Source organism: Centropristis striata, chromosome 2 (genome assembly GCF_030273125.1).
Source record: "Centropristis striata isolate RG_2023a ecotype Rhode Island chromosome 2, C.striata_1.0, whole genome shotgun sequence".
NCBI lineage: Eukaryota > Metazoa > Chordata > Actinopteri > Perciformes > Serranidae > Centropristis > Centropristis striata.
The window spans coordinates 15,072,412-15,090,727 of record NC_081518.1 but is presented as its reverse complement, the minus strand read 5'-3'; the positions used below and the strand labels follow the sequence as shown (position 1 = coordinate 15,090,727).

Genomic DNA, 18,316 nt, shown 5'->3' with positions numbered 1-18,316 from the left:
ACAGAGGAACAAGTACAATGAAATTAACAACTATTTGTGCTACTTATGACGATTTACAAGTTTCAAAATCTGACAGAGGAGCAGCAGCATTTGGCTTCTGTGAACAACAATCATCTCCAATGAAGCTACATGTACAGTAGTTATTGACGTGGAAAGAGAACTGGGCTTCAAAAAAGGCACAATAAGGCTGAGTGACCTCTTTAGTACAGACAGTAAAATAACCAGAATCATAATCATTGGCATATTTTTTTATGATAAATAAGATGCTTTTGATATGATGTCAGTGTATTATATCTAATATGTGGTATCCTGTGATTTTGGTGGAGACTCCTCTGAAAATTTGAGACCCCAAGTCATGACTGAATGTTTATCACGACCCATATGTATGTTTGTAGTCAGTGGCGCCCTCTAGTGGACATAGTAAGTATGAAAGATGTAGAAGCGAGGATACAGAGTATAAAGAGCGACAAAGTCTGCTTAGTGAGGGCAATGTTAGGAGAATGGAAGTAACAAATGTTTTTTTGAAGTAACATAACTTCTTTACATCATCAATAACGACTTCACTTCCTGCAGTTGCATTAAAGACGTGTTTAAGACGTTACATTAAAGAATGAGGATGTGCTGATCTAATGCCACTGCTAACTTTGGAAACACTCCCATTGGTTATATTTGAAGGCATGAATAAACATATTGTTTGGAGAACTTTTTGGAATATTGATGTATAATATTCTGCCTGCACTTTGTTGCTGTATGTGTATAATATTTCTGAATATTTGATGGTGTGATGATAACTGTGAAATTCTTCAGAGATGTATATTAAATGTAAGCCGTCCTCTGGTTCCAGAATATCGACATGTGACTCAGGTGTACACAGTGTGAAAAATGAACAGTGATGTTAGAGTTCACATTTGTAATTTGGTATTTATTACAACATGTGGGATTATATTTTTTGTTGTGTGTTAACGCAATTTCAATGCTGTTCTCAAGGAAAATAAATGTATGGTCTGTTAGTATTTGGCTCATACTGCACCATTCATTACTGTTTTCAATAGAAGAAATTAGCATAAAAGTCTAGTTTTAAAAATTGCACTCAGGTTACAGTGCACTCTATCACTTTCTACATAGTGAAAGGGGATCCTGTTGTGCGTCTTTATACTTTGATTATGTTTGGAGTCTCAGTCCTGTTGACTGTCTATACACCACAAAATTTCAGCACCACTGTTTTCACTGGACATGATTATTCTGCTGTGTCTCATGCTGGATTTACAGTCATCATGTAACACGGCAATGTCCTAATTTGGAGCTTCACAGAGGGAGAGGATCATGCCCTGGTTGAGATGAGTGGGTGTATAAATCAGCCTGGAGAGCGTTTGTTTAATCGTGGTGTAAGCACCTTGCCAAATTTCTGTCCTGCACGGTCTCAACCATCTACTTAACATGTCATCTTTATAGTCAGACTCATTCTGTGAAAGCCTGGAATGTAAATAAAGATTTGCTATTATTGCTTTAATTTGAGGAATGAAAGAAATGCAAATCAAGGCTAATAAAAGCATATTAGCACATGCGCCTGAAATCCCTTTCAAAAAGTCCTACAGGAATCCTGCAAAGGTCACTTCATGATCCTTGAAAAGTGCTGCAGGAGATTGCATCATTTCTAAGGAGTTCTGCACGGCCACCTCTGATACGTGTATCTGCAGCAAACATGACATCAATTACAATGATGTTTCTAATTATTTTAGGGTAGCAATAAACAACATATGAGGCCTATGAGTATTGGTTTGGTTGCATTCAGTAGTGTGCTGGGCTCCACTACTGAGCGGGATGCTTCTGGTTATTGGATTTATGTTGAAAGGTGATTGAAAGGTGATGGTGATACCACAGGCTTATGAAAATCCAATCATATCGCCTAGCAAGGAGCCGCCCATGCCCAGCAGCACCTTGATCCAACAGCATGCTGACAAAAATAAAAAATAAAAAATGCAATAAAATAAAATTATATATATATATATATATATATATATATATATATATATATATATATATATATATATATATATATAAAATGATGTTGACTGTAATACAAACAGTTCAGTCTGTCATTTACATGCAACATTCATGACAGGTTTTTATGAAAGTCTGTCTGCTTGACAGTCACACTTCACTGCAACAAAAATGAGTGAAGTGAGATGGACTGAAAAATGAATCATATGAGATAAGAGAGATGTAAAAAAGTTTTTTCCTTTAGAGACATAAAGTAACATGCTGTTGAAAAACCCTAACCCTAACCCTAGCAGCTATAAGTCATTGCAATACTAAGCCTAATGCAAAGTGTTTACAATAACAATAATAGTGTTTCATGACTTAAAGTCCCTTCTCCCCTACTGAGAAATTCTGGATCTGGACTTCACCCCACCCACCACCACTGCTTCCAGGTTTTCTTTTATGAATTTTGGTAGTTTTTTGATAGTTGAAATGCACCACATCTTGCTCCCATGGTGCCTAGTGACAAAGTTGCATGGATTAAAATCAGTATGGTTAAAGTCAGACATTTTGGGGGACTTAAACAGCAGAAAAACACATTTTGAAGGTGGACTTTGTAACATATTGTGACTTCGGTATCCTAACATCGTATCATGGGGCCTCTGGTGATTCCCACCCCTGGTGATATAAAGCCTAGCTGAAGGTAGGTTGGTTGAGTTTTTAAAATCTCCCCTAGATTCTTTTGACATCTATGTAATTTTAGCAGCACTATATTTTATTGGGTGCCTGTATTGTTTATCTCTTGCATTTCTTCTCTCTTTGATGATGTGGTACACAAACCTGCCAATGGCTTAGCACTATTCCACTGATCCGCAGGTTGAATTAATACACAAAGAGCAATGAACCAACAAAGGGAACAAGAAGACTGTAAACCAATAAACATGTGTCCTGAGGAATGAAATGATAGGAAGATGAATGAAAATGGGTGTTTGTTTGTTGTTGAGGAGTAAAGAAGAATAGAAGTAGTTGAAGGCCTCCTGCACACCTCAAGGTCTCTGTCACTTTCAGGGTCTGTCCTGTAGGTGTTAGAGACGTATCGATCCATACGTGGTTCCTGCTCAGGCGCAAGTTAGGACAAAGTGTCGGATCTATCGAAAGATGTCACAGGACTGAAATGTCATTGTGTTTTTTTCTCAGTCTATGTCAGTGTAGCCTCATGGGAAATGAATTAACAGCTGCTAGGTAACTAGATGAGTCTTACTGAGAGAGTTTTAGTTTTTAGAGCGTACAGTTAACAAAGTTACATTCTTCTGGTCTTATTTCATCTTTATTTGAGAGTGACACATTGAAGTTAATATCTGAGAGACTTTTATGTCTTCTGACTTTTCACATTTTACACATCTAAAGGATTAATTTTTTGCACTTGTCCATACATTTAATCCATCCAACAAGCTTTATTTCAATTTAATCTGATTTCTCAAAACAGGCTCAGACCATTTACCAATAAATGCAATAAGCAATAAATAAATGACAATAACATTTTTATATAATGAATTTTACATTTTGATGTATCTGTGATGTTACTGCCATGGGGAAAAAATTGTAAAGGAAGCTGAAATTGCAAAGTAGCAAAGACGAGATGGTTGTATTAAAGGTGCAGTACACGATTCGGGAGTAATATACACGGTCGCCCATAAAGTTGTGATTAAATATTTTTTTAGCTCTTTCCATGAAATGATTGTGACAATGTGATTTATTTATTACAGATAAAGTGTGTATATCTTCTCAAAACTTCAATCTAAAATCTCAAAATCAATCAATCAATCTCTTCCAAACATATCACAATGAAAATGAAATCACAATTAACAGAGGATTGTGTCTGAAAACAAAATTATTACAACTTTATGGGCGACTGTGTGATTGATTTTCTTTTAGTCAGTGTATGTTGGGGCCAGGCCAAAAGAGTCAGATGAGACATACTGCACCTTTGTGGAGTAACAAGCTTTGAAAATACTAAAATGAATAAGAAAAAAGACATGATTTATTGTTGTTATTTTCTGCAACCTACTAATCTGTTATATCATTTTATATAATTTATATATTTGACAATCTACCAATCTTAAAATGTTCCTGTCATTTGGAATGAAGATGTGAAGTTGTTTTGGTCCGTTTCTCTGCATGTTTAGCACGTCACAAAGAAGCGCATGTTATCTTTTCACCCATTGTACTGTAATTTGGTGTAATTACATAAAGATTTTCATGCAATCTCCTGCCCTGACATATTAAATTACATGTTCCTGAAAGCAAAATGTGAGCGATGTGATTCTTACCTTGGCAGCTTTACAGAGAACCAGATAAAGATAAGGGTCTGTGTGAAAATGTGCGAAAAGCTTTCTGACTGAAGTGACTGAGTGCCACATACAGCTGAGACATTTCCTTGACAGCTCCTTATGTTAAAGATCTGCTTTAGCTCCAGTGATTCTCAGTTTGACCATGTAATATATATATATATATATATATATATATATATATATATATATATATATATATACAGCCTACCATACGGATAAAAGTATATGGAGGACACACACCTGTAGACTTTTGTATGACATCTAGTAGCACTATGGAGCAGGGTTTTTCTTATAAGAGGGCCTTTGTTTCATTTATCTCTTACATAGTACGAGGATGCACATATGTGCACTGGCGTGTAGATGATGTGATACACAAACCTGCCAATGGTTTCACACTATTCTACTTATACACCAAGATATGTAGCAATACACCGACAAAGGGTACAAGAAGACTGTAAGCTAATAAACACGGATGCGAAATACTGAGAAAAATGTGTCCTGAGGAATGAAATGCCTGGACGATGATTGAGTAGTCTGTGTATTTTTGTATTCCTCTGTGTAAAAGCTGCTCAAGTCTCACTGCCCCTTGTGGGATTAATAACGTTGTTTGAACTGAATCGATTGTTAGACCTCAAGGATACAAGTTGTTTACAAGAAATTTTTCAAGGGCACTTTAATAGATAGTTGCTGGAATGAAATATTCCCATTGATAAAGACTATACATAGCCTTGTTTTTCTTTACATTTATCTCACATATTTATCTCATATTTCTCAGCTTGCCTCTCCCCTTTAATAGAAAAAAATGTAAACCAAACAGATGCATTAAATTGAGTTTTTTATATGTGCTATTCTACAGACTATAAACATATTCTTATTCACAATGTCTTATTTTTTTGCAACATAGAAAATAAAAAGTTCTTTTTTATGTTCTTGTATTATGATGAGAGTGAGGAACAAAGAGAAAAGTACACAAAGAGTGCAGCAAGGGGGAGACAAAACTCCTTGTACCATCATATAATCTGGACTATGAAATGTTTATATAGGAATAACATTTTTAAATGTATGATATATTATATACAGTATTATATATACAATATAAACTACGCACAAAAAGTAAGGCAATTTGTGATGGGTAGATTATTTTGTTATTGTAACAATGTTTTTTGGCAATAAATCTTATACCGTTGGAAAGCCTGAAGTCTCCCCTTTTAAATGGTACCACATTTGTAAGGAACATGCATTTGTGGGATAAGCAGCAGAGCTGAGTATGTAGGCTGTGCCCAAGAAAAATGTGCCAAATCTTCTCATTATTTTGCTGTTGCTATTGACTCTTATTTTGAGCTTTTGGTACTCCCAGGTGATGCCAATCAGGTGCCAATCAGAAACTTGATTGGCAGCACCTGTGAGAATGGGCCCTGCTACAGTATGTAGTCAGTACAGTCAGTACAGTTGGTGTCTGTTCCACCATCACACTGGTGGAGGCAGTGTGATGGTGTGGGGCGGTATCTCCCTCACTGGAAAAACGAGGCTTGTCATCATTGGAGGCAATCTCAATGCAGAGAGATATCGAGATGAGATTCTGTAACCAGTGGCAATCCCATATCTCCACATTCTGGGCGTGCTGTTCGTGCCAGAGTGACCAACACAACCAGGTTGGCTGACTTACCACAAATGCTGGTTGAAGAATGGGAGGCCATCCCACAGCAGCGTGTGACCAGGCTGGTGACCAGCATGAGGAGGAGGTGCCAGGCTGTTGTGGCTGTATATGGTTATTCCACACGCTACTGAGGCTCATGTTCCTTAAATTGATAAATTGTTAAATTGCCAATATGTCTTGTTTCTTCAAGCTTCAATCATCCAATCCACCAAACATCAAACAAGAGTCAATGGCAAAGTAGCCTAGGCATTGGCAGAGAAGATTTGGCACATTTTTCTTTGGTGCAACCTACATACTCAGCTCTGTTGCTAATCCCACAAATGGATGTTCCTTACACATGTGGTACCTTTTCAAAGGGGAGGCTTCAGGCTTTCCAACGGTATAAGATTTATTGCCAAAAAGCTTTGTTACAACAACAAAATAATCTACCAAACACAAATTGCCTTACTTTTTGTGCATAGTTTAGTATTCAGCCGTTGAGTCTGTACATATTGTATGTATTGTTCCTTTTTTTTATATTTCTCCTTTTCAAATTGTTAATACTTTCATATTTCTGGTTTATATTGCTTGTTTACTATTCATTGTTATTTTGTTGATTTCTTTCTATTCTAGCTATACACTTTTGCTGCTATAACACTGAAAATGTCCCTGTTGTGGTACCAATTAAGGAATATCTCATCTTATTTTTTGTTGTATTAGGCAACCAGCAGGAGAAGATCAGTGGAGTGAAATGTTATGTTGTTGTTTAATGCTGTAAGTGTCATTTCTGCTAGACACCTTTATTTTTTTCTGACTTTGGTAACAGCCTGTGTGGCTCCTGAAGGCAGGGTGGGTGAGATACTGTTAAATATTGCTTTTAGTGCATGCACCCACAGGAGAGCTTGTCAGAAGTCACAGACAATTATAATCATATCTGGAGCACTGAGGCGCGATGACATTAACACATTATTGTTTCTAGCCCTGGCAGAGGGCTGCTTAATAAATTCTGATGTCAACAAGTACAGGGAGGACATAATATGAGCAGCGAGATTTGCATTGTATAGCTCAGCAGCTCTGTCGGGAAATCAATACATTCACCAAGCAACAAAAGTAAATGAAGCTCATTTACAAAAGGCGTACCTGATTTCTGAGCTGCCGCATTTACAGTCCACTACCTGTTGCTGCAGGTCTTCAAACATCAGAGAAGATGGAGTTTCACCTGGAAGCTCAAAAACTCAACATATAAAAAAAACCCATATGGGATTCTAATAATATCTACCCTCATCCCTTCTGAAGATTGTTAGAAAAGGCAGATATATTTAGAATTGCCCTTTTCTTTCTTTTCCTCTCATCTTCACAGACAGGAGGAAGAATATGGTGGTAGGTAAGGACAGGTGGTAAAGACATACAGTACAGAGAGTCAAGGACCTCGAGAGTTGAAAGGGGCCTAGCAAGTTTGTGTTTTTGCTTTTGTTACATAGATGGTGGTTGCTGTCTTTTTCCCTTTTATAAAAATGTAATTTTTTAAATTATTATTATTTTACCCTTTTACTGTATTGTTATTTTATGTTTTGCAATTGCTGAGAATGTATATAAGGGACAAAAATGACATAAGTAAAAATAAATAAATAAATAATTGAATTAATAGATTGAATAACTGAATAAATGTTTAAATAAATAAATAGATACATAAATAAATAAATCCATGTGGAAATGTAAAAAAAAGAATGTGGTAATAAATAAATGAAAATGTAAAAATAATTAAATAAATACAGAAATACCTAAATAAATAATAAAATACACATTTCTTTTTTGCATTTCTTTTTATATTTTTTTTATTAATTTCCATTTTATTCACTTTTAATGTATACATATATTTTTAATATATCTATTTATACTTAAATGTAAGGGCACTTGGTTGACTTGGTTAGCTGCCACCGTCTGGCTAACAAACCCCACCCCAAAAAAAAAAAAATCAAAGATACCGAATAGAAAGCAATGCAGCAGATATAAGTAGTTTTTATGTCAGGAAACATGCTGCTTGTACAATACCTATAAAAAAAGTATGCAAAAGTATCTTTTATTGTCTTACAAATTTGAATTAAAGGTGGGAGAGTCTTTGTCTCTAGGCTTGTTCGAGGAGATAAGACACTGCATGTGATCTATAAAATGTTGTCATTGTGTAATGTCCGGGGAAGCACTTAAACACTGTCAAGTGCTTAAGATTAGTCTTTACCTTACTATGTGTATGTTTGAATACTACATGACCAGATCACATGTGCTGCTTTCCCTTTGAGCATCTGTTGTGACTGTGTGCTCCTCTGTGGTGCCAGAGTGCTTTCTAAGGTCAACCGCAGCTCCTTTGAACAGGTGTGTGTCTCTATTAGTGTGTTATGGAACATCTCTTTGTGGAGACAAGGACAGGAGGCTGTTATCAGTGGAGCATGAACCTTGCTGCCAGCTTCTGCAGACGGTGAACTAAGTTATGGCCTTCATGGCCAAATGTTTTGGCCTTAGGGGCCCTCAGTGTGTCAGCTTACTTAACATAAAGAAGGTATTGAACCCTTGGCGATCAGATAGAGGTGCTCAACATCCATTCGACGAAAATACAGAAATCTCCAAAATGTCAAAAGCTTTTTCAGCCTGGATTTTTCTTGGTGTTTTGATGTAATATTCTGGAAGGGTTTTGACCATTTTTATCCCAAAAAAGCAAAATATGTGTGTAATATAGTATCAACCCACAAATTGCTGCAACAACTTATGAGACATAGCTGAGCATGAGAATGGACTTCAGAAAGTCAAACATTAATGTTATGAAAAAAGAGTTTTTTTGACCAGAACATCTTGACACAAAGTGCTGAGCTGCATCTCAAATTATTATTCAGGTTACCAGCTTTCAGTTGATGTCCAACACTTCTGCCATCTCCCCCTATACATCCACTAACCCACCCCCACTTTATAAAGGCGGGCCAAACACTAAGGGATTAAATTAGCCAACAATCAACAGGAGGATTGTGTTATTATTATTTCTTTACAGGCTGCACAGCGTTCAGTAAAATTGTCAATCAAAGGCACATTTGTAATGAATTATTTATGATTTACCACCATAATTGTATTTATTGTTTTTATTTACATTTGAGCCCTCATTTTTCTGTTAATGATAGTTTAATTTGATCCTAAACTGTGAACCAATTTGAAAAGTCAGTTTTAACATGCCCACTATGAATTTATCATTGATCGATCATCATTCTGACGTTTAATATTAGTGATGATTTGCAGAGGAGATGGTTTGTAGAAACGTGTTCATCTATTCAGTTGTTGGTAAGTTGATGCTCAGTTGTTTTAATATCTGGGAATCAAAGGTGCTTTCACCTCTTTAGCTGAATTACAATGCAGAATATATTTACTTTCCCAACAATGAATAGGGGAAAAGTTACAGTCAAACAGTCGCACCTCTATGAAATACTTGTTTGCTTCAGTATTGTGCAGCAGTTTCAGCCTTGAGTCTGTGTCAGGTCTCTTATCAGCTTTGCACATATGGATGCGGACAGTTTTTCACTTCTTCAATGCAAAAATGCTCAAGCTCTGTCAGATTGCTTTGGGAACATAAGTAAACAGCCCTCTTTCATGTATTTTGAATTGAACTGAGACCTTGACTGTGACTCAGCAGTCACAAGGACATTATCATTGTTGTTGTTGTTTTTAAGGCACGCCATGTCTCGCTTGTCTTTGTGCTTGGGCTTGATTGTCTGGCCGGAGAACAAATTCTCTTCCAAGCAGCAAGTTTTTTGCAGACTTTACCATGTTTTCTCTTTTAGTGCATTTATTTCAGCCCTCTACCCTCACAAGCCCTCCAGAGGCAGGTGTGTTTATACTATAATCAATGAGAAGACCTTCATTTTATACAAACTTGATGCACCAGTGATGATTTTGTGTCATGTTAAAGGTGGTAAATACTTAAGAAAAACAAGTGTTCAGTTTAACATTTGTAATGAATTTCAATCACTTTGGAGAAATCTGTTTTTACTTACTTTTCTCTTGGATCAGAGTCACAAAAAACACATTAATTTTGATTCAGCGCTGTAAAACATGAAAATGTCCAACAAGGGTGAATCATTTGTACAAACTCTGCACGAAGATGAGATCCAAGAAACGAGAAACAGGTTATGAAACTCACTGCACTGAACAACTTAACTTTTCATATGATTCAAGTGCCCAAAAGTTTTGTTTTGCAGCCTGAAAAGCATCCAGGTGAGTTCTGTACTCAGTTGTTTTAAATACCAACAATAAATGAAGATATGAAGATTAAACAGTGGAATATTCCTTCAGACGTTAAGCAATAATCAATTAATTCATTGAAAATTGAAATTATAAAAATAATCTTTTAATGTAAACTACATATTCAGTGCACAAAGAACAAATGTACAGATCACAAACTTTCCACATTGATTGGAACACAAATCAGCATGTTAAAAAATCAATTAACATGGTCACATGAGTTAATATCTTCTTAATTAGTTAAAGTGATCGGCATAAATAGGACTGTAAATAAATTATGAGCCTTTTTTCTCTGCCTCCAAACATCCTTGGTGAGCAGGTTGTCGTAACTTATTTCCCCAATGGACTTCTACTTTTTGCATCTGTGAATAATAGAGGGATCATTTAGAATACATTCAGACACAATAGAGAACTCAGTTCACTTCAGTCCATTCTGCATGTCTGATGAGAATGCACTTCCATTGACTTTAAACTTGACCTTTTCACGTTTCATCCTCTCTTTTTTCCCCTCCCAAAATTTCCAGTCATTTCCATACCTCAGTAAACATTTTGTGTGTCTAAAGTCAAGTTTAAGTACAGACTATAACATTTAAAGAAATAAACAGATTATTGTATTAAAACCTCTCTGGCCTACCTGCAGGAGACTTGGTCAAAACGTTGATGCTTGTGGGCACAGATGGAGGCGTTGAGATGACAGCGGTGGATCGGTTTCGGCTGCAGAGTCGGCGCAGGTTTAGGAACACAGTCACATCTCTCTGCGTCTATCTCGCAGTCAGGCATCCATGAACTGAGTGGAAACTCTAAGCAGGTGGTAAAAAGGGTGCATTTAAGTCACATGATAAATGAATAGGATAACTGTTCAGGTGCTACATTCAGAAACATTCTTGTCTTGCACCTTTTCACACATAGCAATGCCATTATAGAAGGGAAAGTCCCTGCAAATGGTTGTGATGCAACACTTATGGATGCAAACAACCACAAAACTTATAAAAAGACGAAGACTGGGCAAGGCTGGATGGACGTGTACGAGGTAGAAGACGTCCCTTAGTAATTCTTAGGAACATAGCGAGCTAGAGCTGTTTTTTTCTGCTGCAAAGGTCCTTGTAATGAATTTAAATATGTGTTATGTGTTATATGTTAACAAATATCATCGGGCGATATTGGCCTATCAAAGGCCCATTGATATCAGGGTACATGCTGTCTGATATGTGCTGTTATGGAAAGTTGTTTTACAGAAGATATAATGCAGCAAAACATTGCTTGACATGGTTGTTTTTAATTCCTTGTTTTTTTTTTTATATTCAGCAATTGACAATGAACAATCATGATGTTTATTTAGCTATTCATATTATTCCTATTTATTCTTTATTTTCTCAGTTTTCATTTATAGAAATGGCTAACAATGTAAGACATTGTTTGTAAAATGTATGTTAAACAATGTTAAATATTGTTCAATAAAGTTTTATGTTTGAGAAAGTTGCCCTCTGGGTACCTTTGCAGAGTGGTGAAAAATCAGTGCACGAGCTACAATAAAAAAAGGTCTATTTTCATTCCAGCTCAAAATATTATCGGCCACCATACCAGTTATCGATCGGGCTCTATATTTTGTATTTATCAAATCATGTGGAAAAGCATTGGCCTAAATGCTGAACAGTAAAACAAGTCAGTGATTCAAATATGTCTTCTGCAAATTACGTGTTTGGTTCGCTCGCACAATATGGAAGATGATCCCTCATTCCCCGCAAAGTTACAGCTTTTGTTCCCAACACATATGTGCTGCCATTTGCCCTTAAATGTTACTCTGTCTTAAGGTGGGAAACCAGCAGAACAAATTTCCCTTAATATCTATTCCTGCTCCCATTCACACACTACACAGAGTGTCACAATGCTGCTGAACGTGTCCCAAAACTAAAAGTCAACGCTGAGTTATTTAAACTTATGTACATAACCAGGTCATGTCACATACTATTTCACTAAGTTACATAACAAACGTATTTATTTTTCCCAAAAGTGTTTAGAAAGTGTTTACAACGTGTTTCACAATGTTAAATAGAATGGTCATACATGTGATTTTGGGATTCGTTGGCCAACAACCTATTCTGTCGTTTAGGTACTCTTAAGTGTTGTATTTTAACATTGTTTCGTGTTGTGTCTTAATACTGTGACTTTACTTTTGCTGTTGTTCTGTGTTGTATTCTGTTTTAAGAGTGTGAAACTTTGTTGTTGCTGTTTGAAAGGCTTGTTTGTTTGTGTTAGATTTATGTTATTTGTTCCTGCCCAGGGACTACAGATGAAATTTAGCTCGTAGCTAATTCTAGTACGGCTGAGAGCCATGCACTGTCCCTGTTAAATAAACGAATAAATGAAATGAAATGAAAGGTACAAGGATGTGTTGCAGATACCATGTCAACCATCTTATTTTAGTGTGTTAGCATGATAACATTTACTAATCAGTACAAAACTCACAGTGCAGCTGAGACTGATGGGGATGTTGTCAGTTTTACAAGCATTTGCTCATAAGCTAAAAGTAATTAGTATACATTGTCAAGAAACTATGAATGTCTGTCAACCAATCCTATTGCTGAGATAGACACACACACACCTGGTTCACTGGAAGGGTAAGGTATGCATCTGTCAGATGAACAATCCCAAATCAACCCACTGGCACAAAGTCTCCTGGAGTCCTCTGCCTCCGACAACTGGCCCATCGGAGAGCAGCTGCCAAACAACCAGAAGGATTAGAACAGGAAGTTTAAAAAAAAAAATCCATTGAGAAAAAAGACTGATGTGTTGGACTCACCCGCTGCTACTGTGAGGTTGAGCATTACGTCGTATTATGGCGGGCTCCATGCACCTGCACTCTGTATGATTAGCCACTTTTATGAGCACAGGCTCTGGTACGAACTTGAAGGGAATGACACTGAGGACCTGAAATTCACACAATCACACGCACACTCACACTGCTGTCAGAAAACGTCAAAAATATTTCCACTTTGCATCTCAGATTCGTTCACTCACAGTTTTGTTCACATAAACAGTAGTTGTGTTTCTGCAGGTGACACCCTCCTGATTGCAGCAGCCACTGCACCTGTCAGTACGAGAGTAAGTTCACATCTGGGTAAAGTGGGAGTGCATGGAAAATTAACCTACAGTTAAGAGTTTTCTACATTTAAAAGATCATATTTGAATTGAATCTATATGGATAAAAGGTTCTGGCTTTGCTCCCATGTGAAACAAACCTGTGGACGGACACACAAGGTGGTTTGAAGAACATGGAGGGATCGGTGCCCAGCTCCTTGGCCACGTCCACACAAGTTTCCCGTGGCATGCACTGAGTCCGCTGCCACTCTTCATCTATGGCTGAAAAGGAGACACACAATGTTTATAACCACAGAAACACACATACACAGACTTGCTTGTTGCATGTTCTGAATGTTTGATCCAACCTTTTAGTATCTCCAGGCTGTAGGATTCGGCAGCGTAGCGTGTCGAACGGTGTGAGCCAACCGACGGTGGAGAAGAGAGGGTCTCTGGCTGCTGCAGTCTCAGACGACACTTCCACAGCTTCCAATCAGGAAAGTCTGCGAGCCTCAGGAGCTCGTCCAGGCTGGAGGCCGACCGCACCTTCTTCTCCCACTGCCTCGCAACCTGCAGAGATCACAGTCAGTTTTGGTCCCAAAGACACATTTAATGAAAAAAAAAACATCATCTTTACATTACAGCTACTCTTGTTAGTGTTTTGTCATTGTTGAAGGTTACTGAGGGCATATTGAGATCATGCAGAGGACAATAATCATGCAACAAAAGACCAATTCTTTTTAAAAATGGAAACATTTTAATCATGCAGCATGATGTCAGTCAGTTGTTCAACCTCAAGCTCCCTTCACATATTAAACAGATTTGTCCATTTAAAATGATGTAACAGCTACACGGTGGTGTAGTGGTTAGCACTCTTAGGTCACTGGTTCGACTCCGGTCTGCAGCTCTATTCTGTGTGGAGTTTGCATGTTCTCCCCATGTGAGCGTGGGTTCTCACCGGGTACTCCGGCTTCCTCCCACATTCCCACTTAGGTTTACTTGGTGACTAGGTTGGTGTGATTGAGAGCATGATTGCCCTGTCAGCCCTGTGATAGTCTGTCGACCTGTCCCCGCCCAGTGTCAGCTGGGATAGGCTCCACAACCCAAGTGCGGATAAGCAGTTAAGGATAATGAATGAATAAAACCAATGTAACCATCACTGTCCACATACTTTCAGACGTCCTTTACATTGGCATGGACGCTATGCAGCTCAGCACAGTCTGAGGTTTCTGACAACATAAACATGACTGCCCGGGATGCAAGAGAGGTTTTTGGAAATGTTGTAGTAACCAAAAGACCTCGTTCACAGCCAGTGTCAGTGTGGGTTCTCTCCGGGTCCTCCGGCTTCCTCCAACAGTCTAAAGACATCCAGCTTAGGTTTAAATGACTGTCGACCTGTCCAGGGTGTAGCCCACCTCTCGGCCAATGTCCCGTGTTTGGTTCACTTGCACCACATGGAAGCATCTTTCATCAGATGACCGTATCCCCCATTCCCTGCAAAGTTACAGCTGTCGTTCACAACACATCCATGCTACCATTTCCCCTAAAATTTTACTCTGTGTTGAGCTGGGAAATTGACTGAACACATTTTCCTGAATATCGATTCCTGCTCCCATTTACACACTACACAGGGTGTCACAATGTAATGTCAGCTGGGATAGGCTCAAGCCCCCCGAGTTCAGATAATCGGTTGTGGAAACTCTAAAACAACTACAAGGGACTTTTAAGTTGTTAATATTTGACTTAATTTAATATTTCATGTCTTTATGACCTACAGCAAACAAGAACATTTAGCTGCTGTGCCAGTACAGTCTCAACAGGGCCTCTAATGTGGCCAAAGACTTGTTATTCGAGATAAAAGCTATTAAAGCAAGCAAGTAAAATATAATAAACTGAATTTGGTTTGAAAAAAATGCATTTAGCTGCATTATGTACATTATCTTTCCTCAAAAGTTTCGAAGCAGATGATTTGAGGCACATTTGAGTCAAAAGGAAGCCTGGTCTCCTAAAAATTATGTTTCCATGCAACAAAGTGCAAATTACATTTTGAGGGAAACATATCGTCTCCAGATTACATTTGTTCCTGCTGTATGACAAGAACATTTCTAATTGATGTTTGCACATGAGGTTTGGGTGGATAGATGTGTCAAACAAACACAGAACTTTGACCCAGGAGAATCCTGACCATGTCCTGTGTGAAACCAAATGTCAGCATTGAGTTATTTACGCAAACTTACTTATTTCAACCAAAACTATGATCTTCTACTGAACATTACCGAGTAGTTTTGGTGCTCAAGCCTAACCAACCTGAACAGAACATTAACCACATGTTTAAAATAGTACCACACAATACGTTTCCCTTGAAATTGTCTGTAGTATCATAGTATGGCAACGTAATTTTAAGGAGACAGGGCTGCACACTGAGGCTGAGTTGATAAGATGTTTCCTGTAGCGTGGAGTTACTTGGAGCACTCAGCCTGATGTCACACACATTAGTCAGAGTGTGATTATCAACAGCTGCTGCAGGAAATTTGTGTGTGTCTGCCTCTCTGCCTCTGAATGCTGCTCATTCTGAAGTCCCATGACTCTGCTACCAAAAGACTGTACATTCATATACAGCAGGAGAATGACATACAGCCGGATATGAACCCAGGACATCTGACAAATATGGGCCTCAGCCAAAACACACCACCATCAGGCACTTTGAGGGGAGGCAGCAGTGGTGGGAGAAAACCATAAAACCACCTGTCAGGCTACATAAGAAGGGCAAAGTTCCCATGATGACATAAAGCAGAACAAAATGGAAGCTGAATTGATTACATCGGTACAGTTTTAAATAGGTTATGAAATACAAATGCAGAAGTTTATCTCAACATTTATTTGACATGTTAATAGAGTTTAAAGAGTCATGGGTGTGCTCTCGTGCTTCTTTTAAAAGAGTGAAAGCCTGATGCCGGATGGTCGGTCTATAAACGCCAGAGAGGACAATCATGGAATATTGCACTTGTCTGCACAGTGTGTGCTTTATGTCCTCTGGACGACTGTAATGATCTGAGCCCTCTGATGTGTTCAGTGTGTTGCAGAACAGAGGGTGGGGCAGGTTGGCTGGCTGACTGCTTCCACTTAAATCCTGAGAAACAACAACAGAAAATAGGGAGGTTTCCCCTCTGCAATTTCTACCAGGGGATAGACCCACTAATGAGAAACAGAGAGCGAGAGATGACAGGAAAGGGAGGTAAAGATGGGGGAGTTGAAGCAGAGACAAGAATAATGGAGATGAATGAAGAAAATTAAAAGAGATGTGGTTCATTAATCCTTCTGGTGCAGATTATGGCATGCTTTTCCTCTTTTAGCCGCATGCAAACGCACACATTTACTATCAGCTTTGGTTTCAGTGGACAGAAAACGGTGAGCACATGTGCTGCATTGGCAGCAACTGGTCAAGTGAGGGGTTTATGAGAGAATGAGTGAGGAGAGGAAAGAGGCTACAAAAAAACGAAATAGAGGGTGAAATCAAGCCCTAAATGCATCAATTATATGCAAGCTATGCAGGGTTTTAATAATTTAGTTAATTCAAGTCCAAAAGGGGCCAAAATATGTTGTTATATTTCATCTACAAACAGAGGATTGTAAGAAGAATTTAGGCTTCATGCAACACTTACCTTACTTCCTCCCTCTCTGTGCATGCTGTGGCCCACGTTGATCCAGCTCAGCTCCACCACCAGAGTCACCAAGCAGGAGATTCTGCACAGAGTCCGTTTCATCTTCATCACTGATCCTTTGGCTCTGCTTCACGGTTTCTGAGAAGCACTCAGCAGAGTGAACTTGTCTCCTTCTCTCTCTGGCAGAAAGCGCTCAGTGCTGGCTGCCTCTCTGACTCAGTTTCCCAGACCAGCTGAGTCCCTCAGACCACACACACTCAAGTCCTCTCAGTGCAGGTATGTGCAGCACAAACTCTTGATCTTCCAGCTGCACAGTAAAGAGTGTGTGTGCTCCTGTGTGTGTGTGTGTGTGTGTGTGTGTGTGTGTGTGTGTGTGTGTGTGTGTGTGTGTAAGCCAGACGTAACCTGTCACAGCAACCCAGACGCCCACGAGCCAAATGGAGAGGGTTAAAGAGGCTTTAAAACATGCACCTCTTACTGCAGAAGCTTTGATGCAGAACCTGAGGTGTCCGGTTAAATAACGAGGCTACTGGAGGTCAGGAGCTGAAAATTACCTCAGAAAAAAGGCAAGATTTCCTTCAGGACTTCTTATCGGCTCTTATGTCAGAATGGATTAAAGGCCTGTGAGATATTTCAGGGCCTCTAAGATAGATGGTCTGAACAAATTCCTCTGTGTTTGGTCTTTATATTTCCACCTCCTGAAAAAAAAAAGGCTGCTGACTTCTGGCTTCCCTTAATTTCAGTGGTTACAGTATCTGTATGTTAAACTTCCTTTCTGTCAGTTCTCCAGATCCTACAGTGTGGGCTGCAAAAAAAGGCCCTGAGGTGCAAAAGCAGCCACACAATTCCTTCCTCTAAGATGTGGGCTAATTCTGAAGAAGTCTGTCTTGGTGTCTGCTCTTATGTCTCTTCCACTGCTGCTGCTCCTGCTGCCTTAGAGCACGCCTTTTTATTTGCTTTTGTGGTCCCGTCTTTCTTTTTAATGCCTGTTTGTCAAGTGATCAAGTCCCCTGTCCATTAAATCCCCTATCAGTGTCCTTTCCTTCAGAGCTGCCAAACCGCACACAGCCGAAAGAGCACTAACATATGTTTTAAATGTGATCCAGACTTCCGTAACGTGTGAAGGGAAATCAGATGCCAGCACCACCCCTGTCCCACCGACACCACACCCACCCTCTCGCCCGTCCAGGCTCACTGGACTCAGGATGCAATCTGCTAGGAGCATAAATAATGGAGGGGATATGAGAACAATAATCATAATTCATATGCAAACGAAAAACAGCGGCTTGGGCGTCTTTTCCGTTTGTTGCAAAACACTTAATAGACATAAT

The 18,316-nt window shown here is 38.8% G+C and overlaps 1 protein-coding gene across 1 annotated transcript; it reads right to left on the bottom strand.

The window, feature by feature from the left end:
* Positions 1 to 7,924: 7,924 nt before the first annotated feature.
* On the bottom strand, positions 7,925 to 17,324 carry vegfd (vascular endothelial growth factor D). Its single transcript, XM_059345505.1, has 8 exons — positions 16,986 to 17,324; positions 13,692 to 13,893; positions 13,485 to 13,605; positions 13,264 to 13,333; positions 13,046 to 13,173; positions 12,848 to 12,963; positions 10,880 to 11,045; positions 7,925 to 10,607 (listed from the first exon to the last, which is right to left on the bottom strand). Exons 1-8 carry the CDS (start codon positions 17,091 to 17,093, stop codon positions 10,595 to 10,597), a joined length of 924 nt encoding a protein of 307 aa, XP_059201488.1. The 5' UTR covers positions 17,094 to 17,324; the 3' UTR covers positions 7,925 to 10,594.
* Between the last annotated feature and the right edge of the window lie 992 nt (positions 17,325 to 18,316).